The sequence below is a fragment of the Medicago sativa genome, chromosome 2, assembly GCF_051527215.1.
Source record: "Medicago sativa cultivar Bolivia chromosome 2, Bolivia_mono, whole genome shotgun sequence".
Classification (NCBI taxonomy): domain Eukaryota; kingdom Viridiplantae; phylum Streptophyta; class Magnoliopsida; order Fabales; family Fabaceae; genus Medicago; species Medicago sativa.
In genome coordinates, this window is record NC_140750.1 from 69,750,040 (window position 1) to 69,774,209 (window position 24,170).

At 38.0% G+C, this 24,170-nt stretch overlaps 1 protein-coding gene across 1 annotated transcript; it reads right to left on the bottom strand.

Annotated features, from left to right (window-relative positions):
• Positions 1–1,427: 1,427 nt before the first annotated feature.
• On the bottom strand, positions 1,428–4,315 carry LOC146950179 (histidine-containing phosphotransfer protein 1-like). Its single transcript, XM_085746125.1, has 6 exons — positions 4,118–4,315; positions 3,830–3,963; positions 3,689–3,757; positions 2,248–2,319; positions 1,849–1,921; positions 1,428–1,654 (listed from the first exon to the last, which is right to left on the bottom strand). The coding sequence occupies exons 1-6, from the start codon at positions 4,175–4,177 to the stop codon at positions 1,607–1,609; spliced, it is 456 nt and encodes a 151-aa protein (XP_085602251.1). The 5' UTR covers positions 4,178–4,315; the 3' UTR covers positions 1,428–1,606.
• Positions 4,316–24,170: the final 19,855 nt, after the last annotated feature.

Here is a 24,170-nt window from a genome sequence, read left to right on the forward strand (position 1 = left end):
CATATGTGAAGAGACTGAATATTGCTTAGCTGATATTACTTTTTTGACGTCAAAGAAATTTTTTATTTTTTAACGGTCAAATTATTAATAACCAAGTTCCTACACATGATGCTAAAGAGTTTAATGTGTTTCTTTCGTTCATTTTGTGTCATGTAAGTATTGGTGTTATTCCCTTTTTGGTAACTCTATGACAGTAGCGCTCAATTTTATAATTTTAACTAATATGTAATTTATGATGTTTTCCTGCTTTTGATAAAGCTTTCATAAATATTTTGATAAAGATTTATAATTTTTGTGCAATATTCATTAATTTGTTCATTTTTCTTTTGGAACATTTTTTTTACAAATTTGCCACTAGGAGGGGCAATTTGGTAATTCAATTATTAAGAAAATTTTATCGCCCACCTAAAAATCCTCAATAATAACCTATTTTTATTTTAAATTTTTTTAATTAATCTTATTAAGTTTACCGTTTCCACTTCATTCATATCATAAAACATATAGATTACTCCCTCCGGTCACTATTATAAGCAAAAATCAACTTTTTAGGTTCATTCATTAAATGATGTATTTGGTCTATAATATGGACCAAATACATCATTTAATGAATGAACCTAAAAAATTGATTTTTGCTTATAATAGTGACCGGAGGGAGTATATAAGAATCATGAATTTTCTATGAATTATGTATGATTTATGAAATTTTAAGTGGATTATGTATGGATGTTTAAAAGTTGAAGTTTTTTGGTAATTAAAATTTTTTTTTTGAACTCCATGGGTACTCATGGATACCTCAATACCCACGGGTACCCGTATAGTGGGTACCCACGAGGATACGGGGCTGGCACGGGTATCATATTTATCCAACGGGGCGGGGACGGGTATCATATTATCCGTACCCATGGGTATCCATTGACATCATTAGCCTTTGCTGTAGATCATGTGAAAAGATTTATATACGTTGAAGCTAAAACACAAAATGATATAAATTAGGTAGAGAGGCTTTCAGTTATCTGTCTGATGCAAAAGTTTGTTCACCTGAAAGAACTAGATACTAAATTGCAGTTAATATCTGCCTTTGCTGTAGATCATGTGAAAGGATTTATATATGTTGAAGCTGAAAGTCAAAATGATATAAATCAGGTAGCTTTGGTAATAGGGTTTTCATTGGTTTATAAATAGATATCAATTATTACTGGAAAAATGTTTCTACCGCTGACTAAATATGTTTTCATTTGTTACTCTTGATAAAGCCAATTTGAAGATTTAATTTGGTAATTTGTAATGCAAGAGTACTATAAATATTGTATTATGATTTATAATTATCTGTCATTTCGCAATCTATCCTTACAATATAATATTTTGTCAAATACGTTATTGAACCCCCGTGCGAAGCACGGGTTTGTAGCTAGTAACTTGGAGAAAGATATGCTCCTAAAGAAAACATGATTTTTGTAAGCGAACAAGAGACATGGTTCAACATCATTTTTGTAACCGAACAAGGTACATGGTTTAGCAACAATATACTAAAGTTCAAAAACAACACATTGTTCCAAATCATAATTCTTATTCAACCGATGGAAAATTCAACAGCACAGATAAACTCCTAGTTTGAAGAGTTTGATCTCTCAACTCTGATAATCCTTCGCTCCATCTGCAAATTGATCAAAGCAATAAAACATATTAATATATCATACAAACTTTGGAAACTAAAGAATTGTTTCCTATTCATGCAGTCGGTATCTAAACTACATTTTAAAGAACTAAAAGAGTTCATGCAGCTATGCCCTTTCACGGATATTGTCGTTACGTTATCGCTTATATGAGAGAGAGAAAAATGTAACATACCTGAACAAAGGCCTCCAACTTTCTCTTGGTATTAGCAAACTCATGTTTTACCCAAAGCAATGTTCGAGAAAGCCTGAGCCGCAAAATAAACAGACAAAAATTAGATCGGAGGTATATAAAACTATCAAGACGTTACCAAATATAGAAGATACATACTAAATATAAGATATATTTACATATTCTAATACGCGTCAATCCACTTTCTTATTTTATTTTTTCTTAAAAGAGCAAGAACTCTTGACCATACATGAGTGTAGTGTACTAGTGTAGATAATTATTTATTTGTTTCCTAGGTCATATTCAGTATTCTTCTACAAAAGAAGTTGTAATAGATATAGCAGAAATAGACCATAGAGAGAGAAAAGATCAAATAATGGACAATTCAGACATGGCACTTACATTCTTTTGTTCATCTCATCACAAGCTTTAATGAATTCAGGACATGCAAGCCTCATATGCTCAGCACCAATGCTGCAATCATATCAAGTAGAAATTTAAGCTATAACAAATGCTAAAAGATGTAGTATGCTTATATTCTTCTATGATTTTAGCATGGTAGGCACTTGTGATTTTATCAGTAGAGCCTTCCAAATTAATGCAAACATCGTAGTATATAAAGAAACAAACAATAAAAAAATTACACAGAAAATAAGGAGGAGGGATTAGAGTAAGCACGGAAGACCCTCGAAGTGCTGCCATTGTTCTATAATCAGAGCGAGAATTCTTACCCATTTTCGAGCATTAAGATACCAGTTTCTATCAGTATATAATGGTATAAAGAAAGACAAATTATACTTTCAAGCTTATTCTCTTCCCACCGTTAGGTATTATAGTTATTATCTATTGACGAGTCTTTACCTTACAAATTAAGCTTTTCAAATAGTTTGCCTTAAGCATAACATCACAATCTCTATGATCAAGAGGTCTAAAGTTTGATCCTTACTGCCTCTATTCTCCTAACTGAAATTGAATTTCAGAAAATGATAAAATTAGGTTTATGCATTGTCCATGCCTTTAAGACCAGAAGGTTCTAGTGCAGGGAGGTGTAATGGAAATTTAGAATAGATATAAGAACCATCCAAGGTCCTTTACCTAATAGTATAGGGCTTTAGGATAGTTAGTCCCTGAAACAATATCAAAAGAAGTGGTCAAAAGTTTCATCTTTGTTATCTCCATTATTCTATGTAAAATTGAATTTTCCCAATAGACTCTTACATAGCACCTTCATCCATCACCTAATAGGTTATGATGGAACTTACTGAGAATCCTACATTGAATAAGATATGATTGAAAATGTGTTTAAAAGTAAGAGACATCTCCCACCTTATAATCCGGGTTTGTAGGGTTGAGTTAGGCTCAACCTAAATTTTGAGAGGTAAAATTACATAAGTATCTAACTGGATGTCAAGCCAGTATCTATAAAAATATGGCATGATAACATGATTTTTTTTAATAAAATAATATATGAGATAAATTTTTGTATTAATTCTACTGCATTTAAGTTTTTGTTTGGCATTCCTGGAAAATATAATCAACAAGATTTATGCCACCTTCTCATTTACCAACATGCAATAGTTTATCATGATGAGCTTGAAAATTATTATGCATAAAAATATATTGTTTGTTAGCCTGTCTAAAACATGACAACAGGACTAAACTCTGCATATTCACGGTGCAATCAATCATGGGCATATCAAATTAAACTAAATAGTGATAACACTATCTGAAAATGTCTACTAAAATAAACATAAGGTGGTGGTGTGGTTGGGAGAGATGACAAAAAATACAGATTAGCATATAAAAGGATGTATATGGATGCAGTGTCTGAATGATCATTCACCTTTCGCTTTTCTCCTCAATTTGACGAGCTAGAGAAGCCAACCTAGAGAAGTCAAATGCTGAATTATCACTGTAAATATAAACAAAATAGTTAGATAATCAGCTTGAAAATGGAAAACCCTAAAATGAGCAGAAACATTACACATCAAGTGAAATCTCAGTAAGGATCATGTCAACATCAGCAAAATATGTTTCTATCTGCTGCACAACATGGTCTCGTCGTTCCACGGTGTTATTCAAACATACAATCGCGTTAAAATGATCATTGACGACGCCCTGCAAGAAATAAAAACAAAAAACACCACCAAATATCTGAATATTCTTTCAAATAAGAAAAATCACGGAAACCATAACAAGATTATATACACATACACATCAAATTTAAACATGTACAGATGAAAATTAAATCACTTCCGAATGATTTTTTTACCTCATCAAGCATTGCACTCAAGTATCCTTGCATCAGTCCTTTCAGAATTGCCATAGTCATGATCTCTAAGAAACAGAAATATATAGCTCCCTTGAGAAGAAAAACTACAAGGAAGATTAATGCTTTAGTTGGAAGAGATTATTCTTCACAAGTAGTGTTACTTAGGTTTTAAATAAAAAGGTTTCAAGAAAAGCAAAAGCTATCAGCCAGCTGAACTGAATGAGTAAAGATGGAAAAAATCTGTCAGTTACCTCTGAATTCTGCACAAAAGCTTATGAAATTTAGCAAAAGACAAAAGACAAATTTCAAGGGGCAGTTTCCTTTTCTTAGTCTTTAGGATACGTTTGTTTCATGATTATCAAGATATTCTTGGGAAAGTACATTTCTATGGCAGTTACTTTTCAATGAAATGTGAATAGAAATTATCCAGTAACTCAACCATTAACCTTGACTCTACTTCTTTCTACCATTTCTCCCGTTATTTGAATCTGTTGTAAACTAAAAATGTTTCGAATTTTTTTTTCTTTCTAAAAACATTAAATATTGACTAAACAAGTTGCTCCATTTTATTTAGGTATGGTACAGGGTGAGGTGGGGTCGCATTTTCCCTAGCCTACCCACCCAGACTCCTAGCTAAAAACCTGCACTCATTACCCGGGTTGGAATTTGCGTCCCCGTCCTCACCCTAGACGGGGATCGTGTTTCCCCGCTCCCGCCATATTTATAAAATAATAAAATCATACTTATTATAATTCTTATAATAAAATTATGATTATTAAACATTAATAAAATACTATTATATTAGCGTTATATTTTCTAATGAAAGGAGATTAAAATTTATAATATATAATTAAATATTAAACAAAATGAATAAAGTATATTTGTTTAAAAAACTTTAAAAATACATTTCTTACTAACGGGGCAGGTTTGGATATTCACCACATCCACCCCACCCTAAACTTTGAATATCGGGGAAAACCCGTACCCATACCCACACCCGGCCTCAAAGCGAGATTTCCTTGTCAAAATTGGAGCAGGTTTAGGCTAGTGTGAGTTATGTTGCCATGTCTTATTAAGTTAGGTAGAACCGTTTCTAGCCTTTCAAATCAACCAAAGAGCCGAATGCCAAATCAGGAGCAAACCTTTCATCAACTTCCGTGTGAAAGTAAGAGAAGAAAAACTTTTCAAGCAAAATGAAAAGGTCTCCCGGAACCACCGAAATCACCCCAAGCCACTTAAAAATTGCATCTCTCCAAATTGCTCCCGTAAAATTACATTTTGCAAATAAGTGGTTTTCCGATTCCTTTACTCCCGGACACGACCACAATGGGAATGATTACCGCCCCCCAAAACCCCCTCTTCGTAAGATTACCTCTAGTTGGAAAGGCGTCCTAACAGCATTTGCAGAAATAATATCAGACGGAGGGGGTAATAAACTTTAAAATGGCATACACATGCATGAAATCTGTCCAAAACTTTTGAATTGTATCCAACCTACTGCTTGAGGTGTTGTGAATTCCGGACTCAAATTTCACACCAATACAAACTATGATGTGTGGAGCAAGTATCAATGGCAACCAACAACCAAAATTAACCACAAGCAACAACAACAATATAAACCTAGTATATAAACCAAATGCATAGCAAAACCACAATCCAACCAAGGAGTAAACAAGATAAAGAGAGTAAAGAAAAAATAACAACACCAAGAAATGTTCACCCAGTTCGGTCCAACTTGACCTACTCTGGGGGAGAGATTGATCTCTCCAATCCACTATCAATGAGATCTTACAAAGAGATACAAATGAGTTACAAGAAATTAGCTTCAACAAGCTCACAAAGAACAACCCTAATTTCTACCCATTTTCCCAATCTCACCAATGAACAAGACACTCATGAATTTTCACTCTCCCAAGGTGTTTACAATAGACTCTTCACTCATGTGTTTCCCAAACCCATGAATCTTCCCCAAAAGGCACCAACCCTTTTCACAAGAGCCCCCTCTTTTGGTTCTCTAAGATTCACATCTTGAAGCTTTGAACCTCACCCAAAGACCCTCAACATTTAGTATCTAAAACCCTAAAAGTTCCCTCCTTTGGTTTCCATGAGATTCACCAAGCTTACCCAACAAAATGGGTCATGGAGTGCTTAAAACGTGTTTCAGATCTGTCAAAATCGTGTCACGTTTGTCCAAATCGTGACACGGTTGATACGTACGACCCAAGGTACGACCAACCTTATCCTGAAAACTTGCCCAGCAAGCCGAAAATCGTGTCACGTTTTCCCAAAATCGTGTCACGATTGAACATCCAGAAAACATGTTCACGACATACCAAAATCGTGCCACGCTCACGAAATCGTGTCACGATTTCTCTGTTCCTCCAAAACTCCAAAACACCAAATTTTGAGTCATCCTCAACAATTCTCCACCTTGACTCTAAATTTGTGGTGATGCCACTTTAACCATCAACCATCAATTCCCTTTTCTTTTCCCTTGCATCCAACTACACCAAGTAGCTCCACAAGAATTCACCTTTACCTCTTCAATCCTCGGAATGCCTTCCGCCCTCTTGAAGTTCCTTGCATCCAACTACACTAGGATTTTTAGGTAGTTCCACAAGCCTACACCATAACCTCTTCGGCCCCCGGAGTGATCAAATCCGTCCTCCCGAAGATTCACTTGCCTCCAATTACCATTGGCCTTTTCCGGTAATTCCACAAGCCATGCCAAACATTCTTCAACCCCCGGAATGCCTTCCGTCCTCTTGAAGAATTCACATGCTCACAACTAGAGCATAGCACCCAAGGCCTCCATAGTCGTACCATTCCCGGTGTCATCAACTCCACCTCAAGTTGAGCTTTCTCTACCTCAACTTCCAAATGCGTACTCACACTATGCTTCCACCTTGCCACTCCACCTCAAAGGTTGATCGCGAGTATTCTTCACACCGCCTCTCCAAGCCGAACTTGATAATTGGGAACACACACATCACCGCCACGACATCACCATCATGACCTCCTCTCTTCATACTTTTCCTTCTTCGATTGTGCTAGGATGACCGGCTTCGAAACCTCAACCTTCAATGCTTCCATACACTTCCATTGAACCATGCTTGCTTCCATCTCCAAGATGTAACCTTTGGTACCCATGGTGCACACTTGACAAACTTCTCCCCTTGCCCCACGGTGGGCGCCAATTGTTGTGAATTCCGGACTCAAATTTCACACCAATACAAACTATGATGTGTGGAGCAAGTATCAATGGCAACCAACAACCAAAATTAACCACAAGCAACAACAACAATATAAACCTAGTCTATAAACCAAATGCATAGCAAAACCACAATCCAACCAAGGAGTAAACAAGATAAAGAGAGTAAAGAAAAAATAACAACACCAAGAAATGTTCACCCAGTTCGGTCCAACTTGACCTACTCTGGGGGAGAGATTGATCTCTCCAATCCACTATCAATGAGATCTTACAAAGAGATACAAATGAGTTACAAGAAATTAGCTTCAACAAGCTCACAAAGAACAACCCTAATTTCTACCCATTTTCCCAATCTCACCAATGAACAAGACACTCATGAATTTTCACTCTCCCAAGGTGTTTACAATAGACTCTTCACTCATGTGTTTCCCAACCCCATGAATCTTCCCCAAAAGGCACCAACCCTTTTCCCAAGAGCCCCCTCTTTTGGTTCTCTAAGATTCACATCTTGAAGCTTTGAACCTCACCCAAAGACCCTCAACATTTAGTATCTAAAACCCTAAAAGTTCCCTCCTTTGGTTTCCATGAGATTCACCAAGCTTACCCAACAAAATGGGTCATGGAGTGCTTAAAACGTGTTTCAGATCTGTCAAAATTGTGTCACGTTTGTCCAAATCGTGACACGGTTGATACGTACGACCCAAGGTACGACCAACCTTATCCTGAAAACTTGCCCAGCAAGCCGAAAATCGTGTCACGTTTTCCCAAAATCGTGTCACGATTGAACATCCAGAAAACATGTTCACGACATACCAAAATCGTGCCACGCTCACGAAATCGTGTCACGATTTCTCTGTTCCTCCAAAACTCCAAAACACCAAATTTTGAGTCATCCTCAACAATTCTCCACCTTGACTCTAAATTTGTGGTGATGCCACTTTAACCATCAACCATCAATTCCCTTTTCTTTTCCCTTGCATCCAACTACACCAAGTAGCTCCACAAGAATTCACCTTTACCTCTTCAATCCTCGGAATGCCTTCCGCCCTCTTGAAGTTCCTTGCATCCAACTACACTAGGATTTTTAGGTAGTTCCACAAGCCTACACCATAACCTCTTCGGCCCCCGGAGTGATCAAATCCGTCCTCTCGAAGATTCACTTGCCTCCAATTACCATTGGCCTTTTCCGGTAATTCCACAAGCCATGCCAAACATTCTTCAACCCCCGGAATGCCTTCCGTCCTCTTGAAGAATTCACATGCTCACAACTAGAGCATAGCACCCAAGGCCTCCATAGTCGTACCATTCCCGGTGTCATCAACTCCACCTCAAGTTGAGCTTTCTCTACCTCAACTTCCAAATGCGTACTCACACTATGCTTCCACCTTGCCACTCCACCTCAAAGGTTGATCGCGAGTATTCTTCACACCGCCTCTCCAAGCCGAACTTGATAATTGGGAACACTGATGTAGAATTTTTCCTACACGTCATATAACTATGTACACGTGAGTATATATAGGATCGTTTCCACAGGGAGTTACGTTAATCATAAGCATTTACACAATCGTTCACATTAAGGGTTTGGATATAATTTGTTTGTTTGTAACACTATATCCATATTTGACACTAAAGTAAAAACGAGAGGGGATCGAACTATTTCGCTTGCGGTATAAGATAACGAGCAAGCATAACAGCAGCAATCTCTCGATCGATTAACAGACTCTAGCTTTATAACCAATATTATTACAATCATTTCTACAATATCCTTCGTGTCCAAAGCGACATCGTTATTTCTAGGTTATCGTTTAAACATTCGTGTCCAAATTCCTTAAACGATAACAAAGTCGATCGGATGACTTAATCGACCGTGTCCAGCCTGATTAAGTATCCGAAAGCATTAAAAGCTTGATTAAAAGTAATTATCAAAGGTTTACAAACTTGTCAAGAATGATATAACATAAGATAGATTGTTATTCTAGGTCTAGATTCAAGGGTTTGTGTCCAAATCATCTTGAATCTCTTTGAAAGCATTAAAAGCAAGAATAACAACAATATTGAATCATTAAGCTAGAACCTTATATATTAAAAGATCAAAAGATTACATAATAGCTTGATTGTTACCTCAATACTACATAGAAGGTGATAGTTACATATAGACATGTAAACTAATGCAAGGAAGGAAGGAAAGATGAAGATTCCATGCCAAGATCCTTGATGTCTCAATGAATCTAGGGTTGAATCTACTCCTTAATCACTTGCTTTATGTTTCTCTCTTTGAAATAGCTCTAACCTCTCTCTAGAAATGTATAAAATGTTTTAATGGAATAGTGAATACCTAAAAGAGAGGTAAAAATGCTATTTAAATGGCCTGTGTTTTTGCACCTGCGCCAATAGCGCAACTCACGCTAAAAGCGTGGTAAGGCGGCCTATAATTTGGCCAATGGGAGCCTGCCACGTTGTTCTTGCCCTGCTGCTACGCTCCAGCCACGCTAATAGCGTGGCTCTCTGGAGCATTTACGCTAATAGCGTGAAATACGCTAATAGCGTAGCTCTTCAAACCCAGCTTCTGCTTCCACGCTCCAGGTACGCATATAGCGTAGCTCTCTGGACATTGTACGCTAATAGCTCAGAATACGCTATTAGCGTACTCTTCAAGAGTGCTCCAGATCCACGCCCCAGGTGCGCTAATGGCGTATCCCTCTGACCTTTGGCATTTTTTCATCACGCCAATAGCGTAGGACACGCTAATGGCGTAGCTTCTTTGAACTTTGACATTTCTTGCTCCTTGCTTGTAATTTCCTGCACAAAAAGGGTAGACTAAGGCTCAAAAGCATAAATGACATATTAACACAATATTTGGAGTTTTCCATAGAGAATCTTGCAAAACAAGTCACTAAAACGCCTAAACTCCTATGCGAAATATATCACTTTTAAACACTTATCAAACACACACATCACCGCCACGACATCACCATCATGACCTCCTCTCTTCATACTTTTCCTTCTTCGATTGTGCTAGGATGACCGGCTTCGAAACCTCAACCTTCAATGCTTCCATACACTTCCATTGAACCATGCTTGCTTCCATCTCCAAGATGTAACCTTTGGTACCCATGGTGCACACTTGACAAACTTCTCCCCTTGCCCCACGGTGGGCGCCAATTGTTGTGAATTCCGGACTCAAATTTCACACCAATACAAACTATGATGTGTGGAGCAAGTATCAATGGCAACCAACAACCAAAATTAACCACAAGCAACAACAACAATATAAACCTAGTCTATAAACCAAATGCATAGCAAAACCACAATCCAACCAAGGAGTAAACAAGATAAAGAGAGTAAAGAAAAAATAACAACACCAAGAAATGTTCACCCAGTTCGGTCCAACTTGACCTACTCTGGGGGAGAGATTGATCTCTCCAATCCACTATCAATGAGATCTTACAAAGAGATACAAATGAGTTACAAGAAATTAGCTTCAACAAGCTCACAAAGAACAACCCTAATTTCTACCCATTTTCCCAATCTCACCAATGAACAAGACACTCATGAATTTTCACTCTGAAGGTGAGAAAAACACAAGAAGGGGGGTTGAATTGTGTTTTGAAAAATTCTTCGTTTCTCCTAAATTTTGAACACACTGATCAGAAGCTAGGTGAGACAGCTTCTGAAGTGATAATCAGAATCTAAATGCAGCGGAATAAAACAGAGAGAGAGAAGAAGAACGACACAAAGCAATTATACTGGTTCCTTCCACAATCCGGAAGTAGTCCAGTCCCCCTTGCACTTCCAAGGAGATTTCACTATGAGTAATATCTGATTACAAATGCTCAAGCACACAAGCAAGAGACTTCCTTTGCTCAAGCACACAAGCTAGAGACTTCCTTTGCTCAAGAACACAATCAAGAGACTTCCTGCTCAAGCACAACTGCAAGAGACTTCCTAACTAAACAAAATTACACAGAAAATTGTTTAAGGTTGAACACTTGATATACAATCAGAGGTGCTCACAATACAAATCAGATACAGACTCAATGAACTTAAGAATTTCTAAGATATGACTTTGAGACACAGAAATTCTAAGTGAATGCAGAACAATTTCAGCAGAGGTTTGGTACTTGTGAAAATCTTGTGAGTCTTTCGTTTAGCGTTCTTGCATTACCAAAACTCTAATTCTTCACTCCTTTATATAGAGGTGTGAAAGAGACGTTGTGAAATTGCCAGCACACCAAAGAGTCGTTGTTGAAGCTTGATCTTTCACCAATGATCTTTTGCCTGATTTGGTTGTTGTCCTATGAAGAACCAATTTGAAATCCATTCCTTATCCAAAGGAACATATATGCAGGCGAGACCGTATTCTGGAGCTGTTTTCTTGTCTTGAAGCGTGGACACAAAACAGAGTAGTGGAGAACGTGGTTGTACAATTCGTACAAAGTACAATGTCAACGCTTTCGTCCAAAATGCAAGCACAAGCCTTCAAACACCTTTGAAATGACCGTTGCAAAATTCCACTAATCCTTTGTTTGTGTTTTCGAATCCAATGGACAGCTTTTGCATTGATAATTCTTCAATTCTTGAATCTTTTGCAAATCCAGTTGAGATTCAGCTACTGGTGAAATAGCTTCTGATGAGGCAGCTTCTGATGATGCAGCTTCTGATGATGTGACTTCTGCAGCTTCTGATGACGCAGCTTCTGATGATGTGGCTTCTGGACCTCTTGTCTTCAGAAGCACTATTCTTCAGGAGTGGCTTACTTCAGGAGCGCTATTTCTTCAGGAGCAGCTTGACTTCAGGAGCACTATTTCTTCAGGATCATCTAAGCTTCACTTTCTTTTGCTCTTTATTTGCTCATTCAGAACCAATGATGATGTAACTTTATAATTATGGTCCTGTACACTTGAACAAATATTAGCTAGTCCAATTTACAATTTTTAATACCTTGTTATCATCAAAACTCTTTAAGGTTCATTGTTAAACACATTTTGTTCCAACAATCTCCCCCTTTTTGATGATGACAAACAAAAGTATTTAAAATTGATCAATTGTTGTTAATCTAATTAACAAGTTGACTTTGGGGTTCTGAGGTTTGTAAGCTCAGAATCTGAGGTTTGTAAGCTCAAACTCCCCCTGAGTCTGATAGTATTTAAGGTGAGGTTTGTAAGCTCCCCCTAAGTTCTATCCAGGTTAATTAAATTCATTTTACGCACAATAAAAAATATCAGAGCTTAAAAACAAAATTGAATCATTGAAAGAATTAACTTATAGATAAGAAGAATGGTTCAATTAATTTTACTTGAATTTTGATACTCCTTCGTTCGTTCATAGCTTATACCAATAAGGTAAAAAAAATGATAGAAGTTTTTCAAAAACTTTCAAATGCCATTAATGGGGCTCAGAGCCTTTAAATACTTGTCACATATACTCCCCCTTTTGTCATTATCAAAAAAAAGGTAAAAAATAAGCATAAAAGACAAAAAGATTTGAGAAAAACTCAAACAAAAGAGAGTATACAAGAATTTAATCAGATCAAAAAAAAATATGAACATGAATATCAAAAAAATCAGAAGCAGCTAAACAGTCAGAATCAGTAAGCATTCAGAAGCAAAGAGAATTAAAACAGAATGGTTTCAGAAGCAAGGACTAGGAATTCAAAACAAACAACAAACAAAAAGAAAAACACAAGGGTGTGCAACTAAGTGTTGGTTTGATGTTGTTTCTTCATCTCCTCCATTTCTTCAATCTTCTTCTGCAACAGTTCTTCAAGCTGTTGTTGCCTCTGGAGAAGAGCCTGTTCCCTTTCCTTAGCTTCTTGCTGCTGCTGTGCCATCTGTTTCTTCAGAAGCTTGCACAACCTTGCTTCTCTGGTCAAGTAATCCGTTTCTAAGAAGAAAGGCTGGTTTGCCAGGAGCAGTGTAGAACTTCTTACTCTGAGACTCTGATTCAAATGCTCTATTAGTCTTCTGACTGAAGCTTGCTTGACTCTGATGCATTTAGCCTTGATATCTTCAATAAGCTCAGCTGCCCGGTTCTGAAGAGATGTCCAGGAGTCTTCATATGCACTTGTGAGATCAATTGTCCTTCGTTGATCCACAAGATTATGCAATCTACTAAGGATTGTCAGAAGCTCAGAATTAATATATCCAGATTCCAGGATGTTTGTGGGTGGTTGTTCAAGGATTTCAAGATCAGAATCACTGATTTCCAGATCTTGAACAGGGTTAGGAAGTGGAATGGTAAAGTGTGTTTGTGTGTTTGAAGATGAAGGCTGGTCAGAGGCAATGTGAGTGGTAGAGGTTGAGACTTGAACATTGACTAGAGAGATGTCAACATCCATGGGAGTTGGTTGTGGGGAGTGTTCAATTTCAGTTGGTGGTTGTTGTGGTGAAGTTGATGTTTGAGTGTTGAGTTGGGGGTCAATGGTAGCTGTTGGTGATTGTGGGGGTGTTGTGGGTTTATGTGGTTCAGGTGTTTGTTGATGGGGGTTTTCTGAAACAACGTTTTCAGAAGCAGCTGATTCTGGAGTTGCTTCAGAGGCCTTTTCTGAAGTAGATTTGTCTAAAGGTAACTCACCTGAGTAGTGGAGAGCAAGATTGTCTAAGACAGAAGTGTCTTCTATTGGTTCGGGTGCTGATGGTGAAGAGGGTGAAATGAGGAGAGAGGTGACTGGAATCTGAATTACCTGATCTGCAGGGCCAGCTTCAGAAGTGATCTTTTGTGGATCAGCAGCTTGAGGAACTACTTCTGAAGTTCCCTCTTCTGGAGCATTTTCAAAAATGAGCATCATATCGTCTTCCTCATTGTCTTCAGTGGGCTTACCAGCAATGGCTCTTACTTCAGCCAATTTATCTTTGTAGAACCTATCACAATCTTCCAATCCCAAGGCCTTGAGCTTTTCATTTCTTTGATGAATGTATTGTGCTTTTTGTTCCTTTCTGTCTGATATAAGATCAGAAGCACGTTCATCTGCCATCCTTTTCCTTATTGGAGTCATCTCAACCATAGGACTCACAAGTTGAAGGGGAGCCTTCTTCTTCTTCAGCTTGGGATCAGCCTCTTCTTTCTCCATTTCTTCAAGAGCTTCCTCCAGCTGCTCTTGGGTGATTACCAAATCTGCCTTACCTTTTCTTCTTTTCTGAGGAATAGAGGCAGCACCAACCTTCTGCATCTTTCCTTTTTCCTTGATAGAAACAGGTTTAGCAGCTTCTGACTCAGTACTAGTTCTGGCCTTCTTTCCTTTAGTAGGAGCAGCATCAGATTCAGAACTAGTTCTGGCCCTTTTCCCTTTAGGTGCATCAGAAACAGCAGCTTCTGACACAGCAACTGCTTTGGCCTTCTTGCCTTTCCCTTTAGCAAGAGCAGCTTCCTCCTGAGACCTCGCATCTTCCTCCAAGACGTACTCAGCTACTGATTGAACTAGGAAATCAGAGTCACTTTCCTTAAAGATGGGAGGAAAGTCCCTGATTATCTCAGTTTCAGCAGTTGTCATCTCTAACCACTTTTCATCTTTAGGGGCTTCTTTGATGAACTTCATAGAGCATAAGCTCCTGCTACTGATAGTCCTTTCAGCAGTAGAGACTTCGAAACATCTATCAGAAGCACTCCTTGTCCTTTTTAAGAACTCCAGCACCCTTCCTTGATAAAAGATTTCAGACAGCAATCTTCCATAGGGTACTTGTTTTCTTCCTCTGATAGTGCTTTCATTTATGGCCCAGCAGAGATGATCCATTACATATCTTGGGAAGTTTATCTTTTTTAGAATAGCCATGAAGTAAATTGCTAGCTTCTGTTGATTGTTGGGTTGGTCAGATCCTCCTGCTCTTTGAAAGAAGCAATCATTACTGAATTTCACCAACATCCTGTTGTGAATCTCCATTTCAGAAGGCTTTGCATCTTTCTTCCCACCCAAAAGAGTGTTGTAGTAACCTTGTAGCAGGACATCTTCCTTCCTGACTATTTCTTGGAATCTTCCCTCTGCATCCATCCTACAAGCTTTAGCTATAACGTCCTCAGTGATGGTTATAGGAATGCCCATCACTTCAGACCTTATTTCTAAGCTATCAAATGATGTAGGATTCATATCCATGATCATTTTCCCTTTCTTTGACCCAGCTTGTTTGCTTACGACTTTTGCAGGCTTTTCATTGTACACTTCAGCTTTTAACCAAAAGTCCTTGACCAAGTTCACATATGTTGGCCCATTTAGCATCTTGAAATACTCAGACAGCATTTGAGTCTCTATCAATCCTTCCATGTTTACTTCATACTTCTTGAGTGAAGCAAAATCCACCGGTGACTCTACTTGAACTACTAAGGATTCCCATGGAATATCCATAGTCTTCTCTTTGTAGATTGACCCAGATTCTGATACGCTTTGCTTGTTTGATGTAGATTCTGAAACTTTTGAGCTTGATGATGCCATTTGATGATTGACGAAGATTTGAAGAAGATGAAGATTTTAGGGTTCTAAGGTTGAGAGAATGCGCTTACTTCGCAAGAGGTTTGAGAGCAAATGTGTTTGTTGTGAGTGAGTAGTGTGTGAATTGTCAAAGTGTTAAAAGTAAAACGATTGCAATTCAAAAGAGACAAACAAACATAACATTAATGACAAAATTGGGGGCGCGTGAAAAGTACTTTCAAAGCTATTAAATCATCATTGCCCTTTTAGTTATACACCAACACATACAGGCCACGTAAGAAGTTCACAGAGTGACTACCAAGTTAGTGGGCCAGAAGTTACTTTTTAAAAGGTAACTTCCAACGTTTCCACTAATTCAACTATTCAGAAGCAACAAATCCAGCTTCTGGACTTCAGATGCTGACGTCATCATCAGAAGCGAGTTTTCCTCAGAACCTCAATAAAGAGCTTCTGATGGACTACCGCTTCTGAACTAACTTCAGAACCTAAAATCCTATTCAGGAGCAAGCAAGCATTTAATCAGATACAAAGTGCATGTTCAAATTTTTCTTTATAAAATCAAATCTTTCAACAGTTAAAGGCTTAGTAAATATATCAGCCCATTGATTTTCAGTATCAATGAATTGTATATCTAAAATTCCTTTTTGAACATAATCTCTGATAAAATGGTGTTTGATTTCAATGTGCTTCGCTCTTGAATGCAAAATTGGATTTTTAGACAAACAAATAGCAGCAGTATTATCACAATAAATGGGAATACTGTTAGCAGTCATCTGATAATCTTCCAACTGATGTTTCATCCAGAGTAGTTGTGTACAACAACTTGCAGCTGAAATGTATTCTGCTTCTGCTGTAGACATAGCAATAGTTGTTTGTCTTTTGCTAGCCCAGGATATAAGATTATCACCCAGAAATTGACAGTTGCCACTGGTTGACTTTCTTTCAATCCTATCACCAGCATAATCAGCATCACAGAATCCAATTAGCTTATAATCTAAGGATTTCCTATAAAGGAGTCCAAGATTAGTTGTTCCTTTCAAATACCTGAAGATTCTCTTGACAGAAGTCATATGAGATTCTCTAGGATCTGATTGGAATCTTGCACACAAGCATACACTGAATAAAATATCTGGCCTAGATGCAGTGAGGTATAACAAAGAACCAATCATACCTCTATACAGCTTCTGATCTACTTTAGCTCCTTCATCTTCTTTGCTTAAGTTGCACGTGGGGTGCATTGGAGTGTTCATCACTTTACAATCTTCAAGTTTGAACTTCTTCAGAAGCTCCTTTGTGTACTTTGATTGATGAACATAGACTCCATCTTTGCATTGATTGATTTGAATGCCAAGGAAGAACTTCAGCTCTCCCATCATGCTCATTTCAAATTCATCCTGCATCAACTCAGAAAATTCCTTGCAAAGAGATGCATTAGTAGAACCAAATATTATATCATCAACATATATTTGCACAACAAGAATATCTTTCCCAAGGGTCCTTCTGAAGAGTGTAGTATCAACCTGTCCTCTTTTAAAATCATTTTTGATTAAGAAATTACTTAGTCTATCATACCAAGCTCTGGGAGCTTGTTTCAAGCCATATAGTGATTTCTTCAGTTTAAAAACATGGTCAGGATATTTAATATCCTCAAATCCAGGAGGTTGCTTGACATACACTTCTTCTTCTATGACACCATTTAGAAAAGCACTCTTGACATCCATTTGATATAATATTATGCCATGATTAACTGCATAGGAAAGAAGTAACCTGATTGCTTCCAATCTTGCAACTGGAGCAAACGTTTCAGTGTAATCAATGCCTTCTTGTTGACTATACCCTTGTGCAACAAGCCTGGCTTTGTTTCTTGTTACTTCACCTTGCTCATTCAGCTTGTTTCTGAATACCCATTTTGTTCCAATAATGTTCTTGTGCTGAGGTTTGGGTACCAGATCCCACACATCATTTCTTTGAAATTGATTCAACTCTTCTTGCATAGCTAGGATCCATCCATCATCTGAAAGTGCTTCATCAACTGTTGTAGGTTCAATCATTGAGATTAGTCCAATCATTGACTCCTCTTGTCTGAAATGTGATCTTGTTCTTCTTGGACTATCCTTGTTTCCAATGATTAGCTCCTCAGGATGTGAAGAATTGTGTTTGAATGTGTTTCTGGGAGGATCTGCTTGATGTGAGCCATCTTGTGCTTCATCAGAAGCAGCTTCATCTTGTGCTTCTGATGTGGGTTCAGCTTCTGGACTATCTTCAGACTCAGCTATCTGATCAGGTTCTGGAGTAGCTTCAGGAACCTGTATCTCTGCAGAACTTTCACCTTGCTTTGAAGTTTTATCTTCAAGCTCCTTGTCATCAAATTTAACGTGCATAGATTCTTCAACACAAAGTGTTTCTGAATTATACACTCTGTATGCCTTTGACCTTTCAGAGTAACCTAAAAAGATTCCCCTTTGGGCCTTGGCATCAAATTTCTTTAGGTAGAGCTTGTTGTTCAGAATGTAACATGTACATCCAAATTGATGAAAGTAAGAGATATTGGGTTTTCTTCCTTTAAAGAGTTCATATGCTGTTTTCTCCAAAATAGGTCTAATATAGATCCTGTTCTGAACATAGCATGCTGTATTCACTGCTTCTGCCCAAAAATGTTTTGGTAAATTGTTTTCATGAATCATGGTTCTGGCCATTTCTTGTAAAGTTCTATTCTTTCTCTCTACAACCCCATTTTGTTGTGGTGTTCTAGGAGAAGAGAACTCATGGAAAATTCCATGTTTTTCACAAAAAGCTTCAAATGGCTCATTTTCAAATTCTCCACCATGATCACTTCTGACTTTCAAAATTTTTGATTCTTTTTCAGATTGAATTTGAGTGCAGAAGCTACTGAATACATCACACGCAACATCTTTACTCTTTATGAATTTCACCCAAGTCCATCTGCTGTAATCATCAACAATGACTAATCCATATCTACTTCCATAAAGGGATGCAGTACTCACTGGTCCAAATAAATCAATATGGAGTAATTCTAAAGGTCTTGAGGTTGAAACAATGTCTTTGGTTTTAAAAGATGATTTCACAATTTTCCCTCTCTGACATGCACCACAGAGTGCATCTGAATGATAGTCAATGTCTGGTAGCCCTTTCACAAGTTGTAACTTACTAAGCTTAGAGATTAACCTCCAGTTAGCATGTCCCAACCTTCTGTGCCACATCCATTTCTTATCATTCACTGATAGTAGGCAAACCACCTTCTGATCAGCCAGTTCAGAAAAATTGATTTTATAGACATTGTCAACTCTCTTTCCCTTGAACACAATGGATTTGTCTTTCTTGTTGATTACTGTACAGTTGGGTTTTTCAAAAAGCACATCATAACCATTATCACAAAATTGACTAATGCTCAAAAGGTTATGTTCAAGACCATCTACCAACCATACATTATTAATTGAGGTAGAGGAATTACCAATAGTTCCTGTACCTATGATCTTGCCTGACTGGTTGCCCCCAAATTTCACACTTCCTCCCTCTTTCATTGTTAGGATGAGGAACATGGACTTGTCTCCTGTCATGTGTCTTGAGCAACCGCTGTCTAGGTACCATGATCTTTGCTTTGGCACTGCTCTTAGACATACCTGCATCATTGACATTTTTAGATTTAGGTACCCATTGTTCTATGGGTCCTGGAAGGTTAGTACTTAAGGCTTTACTCTTCACTTCTTGTACCTTGTGCTGTGAGTTGGGTTGCTTCTGATTAACCATCACCTTAGGTTTTGGTACTTCAGAAGCAGTAACTATCTTCTTCTGAAACTTAGACTTCAGAACCCCAGATTTTGGTTTCACCAGACTCTGAGGAATAGGTTCTGATCTTTTCAGGATCCTGACCTTTGAAGTCTTGGAATCAGATTTGATCATAGCCTTTGACTTAGAGTTCTTTGGCGTTGAAGTAATCTTAGCCTTAGGACTAGAAGCTTCAGGTTCTGATTGAACAACAGTTTCCAACTCAGCCCCTTCTGGTACAAAGAATGTTTTCAGACCTTCCTTGATGCATTCACAACAAGATTTTAGATTGGTTTTCTCAAGTTTCACTTCTGGAAAACCAATTCCTCTGCCATTGTTCTTGTAAATGCTATAAATCATAGAAGCTACTCTGCTTCTCGTTTTCATCTTCTGAGTCTGAATCTGATCCAGCTTCTGAAGTTGCTGTTGCTACCAACCCAACAGCTACCTTTGCATCTTCATCAGCTTCCTCTTTATCAGATCCAGATTCACTACCCAAATCATCCCAGGTTGCCATTAAACTCTGCTTAATCTGCTTCTTGAGTTTGCTTGGTTTAAATGTAGACCTCTTTGACTTGTCCTTTGACTTTTCTCTTTGAAGATTAGGGCATTCAGCAATGAAGTGTCCAGGCTTCTTACAGTTGAAGCATCCCTTCTGATCTTCTTTCTTTGAGCTTCTGGAGTTACCCCTTCTGGAGAGAAACTTTCTGTTCTTCTTGGCCAGATATTGAAGTCTGTTTGAGAGCATGGCCATTTCAGCAGCATCTGGTTCAGAATCTGAACTTGACTGTTCTTCCTCTTCAGATTCAACTACTTTGAGAGCTTTTGATGACTTGCCTTTGGATGGAAGAGCTATTGATTTACTCTTCTTAGTAGACTCATGTTCATTAAGAATTAACTCATGAACTTTGAGAGAACTAACAAGATCTTCGACACTTAAAGTGTTTAAATCTTTAGCTTCCTCAATGGCAGTCACTTTTGGTCTCCATCTGGCAGGTAAGCTTCTGAGTATCTTGCTTACATGATCAGAAGCAACATAGCTCTTCTTTAGAATCTGTAGCCCAGAAACTAAGGTTTGAAACCTTGAGTACATCTCCTCAATAGTTTCATCATCCTTCATCTTGAATAACTCATACTGATGTACAAGCAGGAGAGCCTTTGCTTCTTTGACCTTCTTGCTCCCTTCATAATTTGAACAGAGAGAAGCAAACATAGCTTTAGCAGTGGATTTGTCACTCATCTTCATATACTCTGCTTTGGGTATGGCAGTGACAAGGGCTCCTCTGATAATATGATGCTTCTTGTAAAGTTTCCTCAGTTCTGGAGTATGTTTCTTTCTATCCACAACAGCTCCTTCTTCATCAAGGACTAAATCACCAACACCATCTTCCAGAATATCCCATAATTCTTCATCCAGGCTCATGATGTAACTGTAAAAGTTGGTCTTCCACCAAGAGAACTCTTCAGCATCTCCATTGAACTTTGGAACTTTTCCAACACTGGTTTTCTTACTATCACTATAATCATGTGAGACATGTTTATAGCTAGTATCACTAGGACCAGTAGGAGGAGGAGTAGACATGTTTTTCTCAGATCTTTGACTGTTGCACGGTTAAGTGATACACAACAGACCAAGGCTCTAGATACCAATTGAAGGTGAGAAAAACACAAGAAGGGGGGTTGAATTGTGTTTTGAAAAATTCTTCGTTTCTCCTAAAAACTGAACACACTGATCAGAAGCTAGGTGAGACAGCTTCTGAAGTGATAATCAGAATCTAAATGCAGCGGAATAAAATAGAGAGAGAGAGAAGAAGAACGACACAAAGCAATTATACTGGTTCCTTCCACAATCCGGAAGTAGTCCAGTCCCCCTTGCACTTCCAAGGAGATTTCACTATGAGTAATATCTGATTACAAATGCTCAAGCACACAAGCAAGAGACTTCCTTTGCTCAAGCACACAAGCTAGAGACTTCCTTTGCTCAAGAACACAATCAAGAGACTTCCTGCTCAAGCACAACTGCAAGAGACTTCCTAACTAAACAAAATTACACAGAAAATTGTTTAAGGTTGAACACTTGATATACAATCAGAGGTGCTCACAATACAAATCAGATACAGACTCAATGAACTTAAGAATTTCTAAGATATGACTTTGAGACACAGAAATTCTAAGTGAATGCAGAACAATTTCAGCAGAGGTTTGGTACTTGTGAAAATCTTGTGAGTCTTTCGTTTAGCGTTCTTGCATTACCAAAACTCTAATTCTTCACTCCTTTATATAGAGGTGTGAAAGAGACGTTGTGAAATTGCCAGCACACCAAAGAGTCGTTGTTGAAGCTTGATCTTTCACCAATGATCTTTTGCCTGATTTGGTTGTTGTCCTATGAAGAACCAATTTGAAATCCATTCCTTATCCAAAGGAACATATATGCAGGCGAGACCGTATTCTGGAGCTGTTTTCTTGTCTTGAAGCGTGGACACAAAACAGAGTAGTGGAGAACGTGGTTGTACAATTCGTACAAAGTACAATGTCAACGCTTTCGTCCAAAATGCAAGCACAAGCCTTCAAACACCTTTGAAATGACCGTTGCAAAATTCCACTAATCCTTTGTTTGTGTTTTCGAATCCAATGGACAGCTTTTGCATTGATAATTCTTCAATTCTTGAATCTTTTGCAAATCCAGTTGAGATTCAGCTTCTGGTGAAATAGCTTCTGATGAGGCAGCTTCTGATGACGCAGCTTCTGATGATGTGACTTCTGCAGCTTCTGATGACGCAGCTTCTGATGATGTGGCTTCTGGACCTCTTGTCTTCAGAAGCACTATTCTTCAGGAGTGGCTTACTTCAGGAGCGCTATTTCTTCAGGAGCAGCTTGACTTCAGGAGCACTATTTCTTCAGGATCATCTAAGCTTCACTTTCTTTTGCTCTTTATTTGCTCATTCAGAACCAATGATGATGTAACTTTATAATTATGGTCCTGTACACTTGAACAAATATTAGCTAGTCCAATTTACAATTTTTAATACCTTGTTATCATCAAAACTCTTTAAGGTTCATTGTTAAACACATTTTGTTCCAACAATCTCCCCCTTTTTGATGATGACAAACAAAAGTATTTAAAATTGATCAATTGTTGTTAATCTAATTAACAAGTTGACTTTGGGGTTCTGAGGTTTGTAAGCTCAGAATCTGAGGTTTGTAAGCTCAAACTCCCCCTGAGTCTGATAGTATTTAAGGTGAGGTTTGTAAGCTCCCCCTAAGTTCTATCCAGGTTAATTAAATTCATTTTACGCACAATAAAAAATATCAGAGCTTAAAAACAAAATTGAATCATTGAAAGAATTAACTTATAGATAAGAAGAATGGTTCAATTAATTTTACTTGAATTTTGATACTCCTTCGTTCGTTCATAGCTTATACCAATAAGGTAAAAAAAATGATAGAAGTTTTTCAAAAACTTTCAAATGCCATTAATGGGGCTCAGAGCCTTTAAATACTTGTCACATATACTCCCCCTTTTGTCATTATCAAAAAAAAGGTAAAAAATAAGCATAAAAGACAAAAAGATTTGAGAAAAACTCAAACAAAAGAGAGTATACAAGAATTTAATCAGATCAAAAAAAATATATGAACATGAATATCAAAAAAATCAGAAGCAGCTAAACAGTCAGAATCAGTAAGCATTCAGAAGCAAAGAGAATTAAAACAGAATGGTTTCAGAAGCAAGGACTAGGAATTCAAAACAAACAACAAACAAAAAGAAAAACACAAGGGTGTGCAACTAAGTGTTGGTTTGATGTTGTTTCTTCATCTCCTCCATTTCTTCAATCTTCTTCTGCAACAGTTCTTCAAGCTGTTGTTGCCTCTGGAGAAGAGCCTGTTCCCTTTCCTTAGCTTCTTGCTGCTGCTGTGCCATCTGTTTCTTCAGAAGCTTGCACAACCTTGCTTCTCTGGTCAAGTAATCCGTTTCTAAGAAGAAAGGCTGGTTTGCCAGGAGCAGTGTAGAACTTCTTACTCTGAGACTCTGATTCAAATGCTCTATTAGTCTTCTGACTGAAGCTTGCTTGACTCTGATGCATTTAGCCTTGATATCTTCAATAAGCTCAGCTGCCCGGTTCTGAAGAGATGTCCAGGAGTCTTCATATGCACTTGTGAGATCAATTGTCCTTCGTTGATCCACAAGATTATGCAATCTACTAAGGATTGTCAGAAGCTCAGAATTAATATATCCAGATTCCAGGATGTTTGTGGGTGGTTGTTCAAGGATTTCAAGATCAGAATCACTGATTTCCAGATCTTGAACAGGGTTAGGAAGTGGAATGGTAAAGTGTGTTTGTGTGTTTGAAGATGAAGGCTGGTCAGAGGCAATGTGAGTGGTAGAGGTTGAGACTTGAACATTGACTAGAGAGATGTCAACATCCATGGGAGTTGGTTGTGGGGAGTGTTCAATTTCAGTTGGTGGTTGTTGTGGTGAAGTTGATGTTTGAGTGTTGAGTTGGGGGTCAATGGTAGCTGTTGGTGATTGTGGGGGTGTTGTGGGTTTATGTGGTTCAGGTGTTTGTTGATGGGGGTTTTCTAAAACAACGTTTTCAGAAGCAGCTGCTTCTGGAGTTGCTTCAGAGGCCTTTTCTGAA

What these genes read in the sequence shown, in the direction of transcription:
- LOC146950179 (XM_085746125.1), bottom strand. Translation starts at nt 4,177, where the DNA reads ATGACTATGGCAATTCTGAAAGGACTGATGCAAGGATACTTGAGTGCA. An exon ending in ACTGAGATTTCACTTGATGT is followed by an intron (nt 3,758 to 3,829) that starts GTAATGTTTCTG and finishes TTATATTTACAG; the next exon opens with TGATAATTCAGCATTTGACT. An exon ending in AGTTGGAGGCCTTTGTTCAG is followed by an intron (nt 1,655 to 1,848) that starts GTATGTTACATT and finishes ATCAATTTGCAG; the next exon opens with ATGGAGCGAAGGATTATCAG.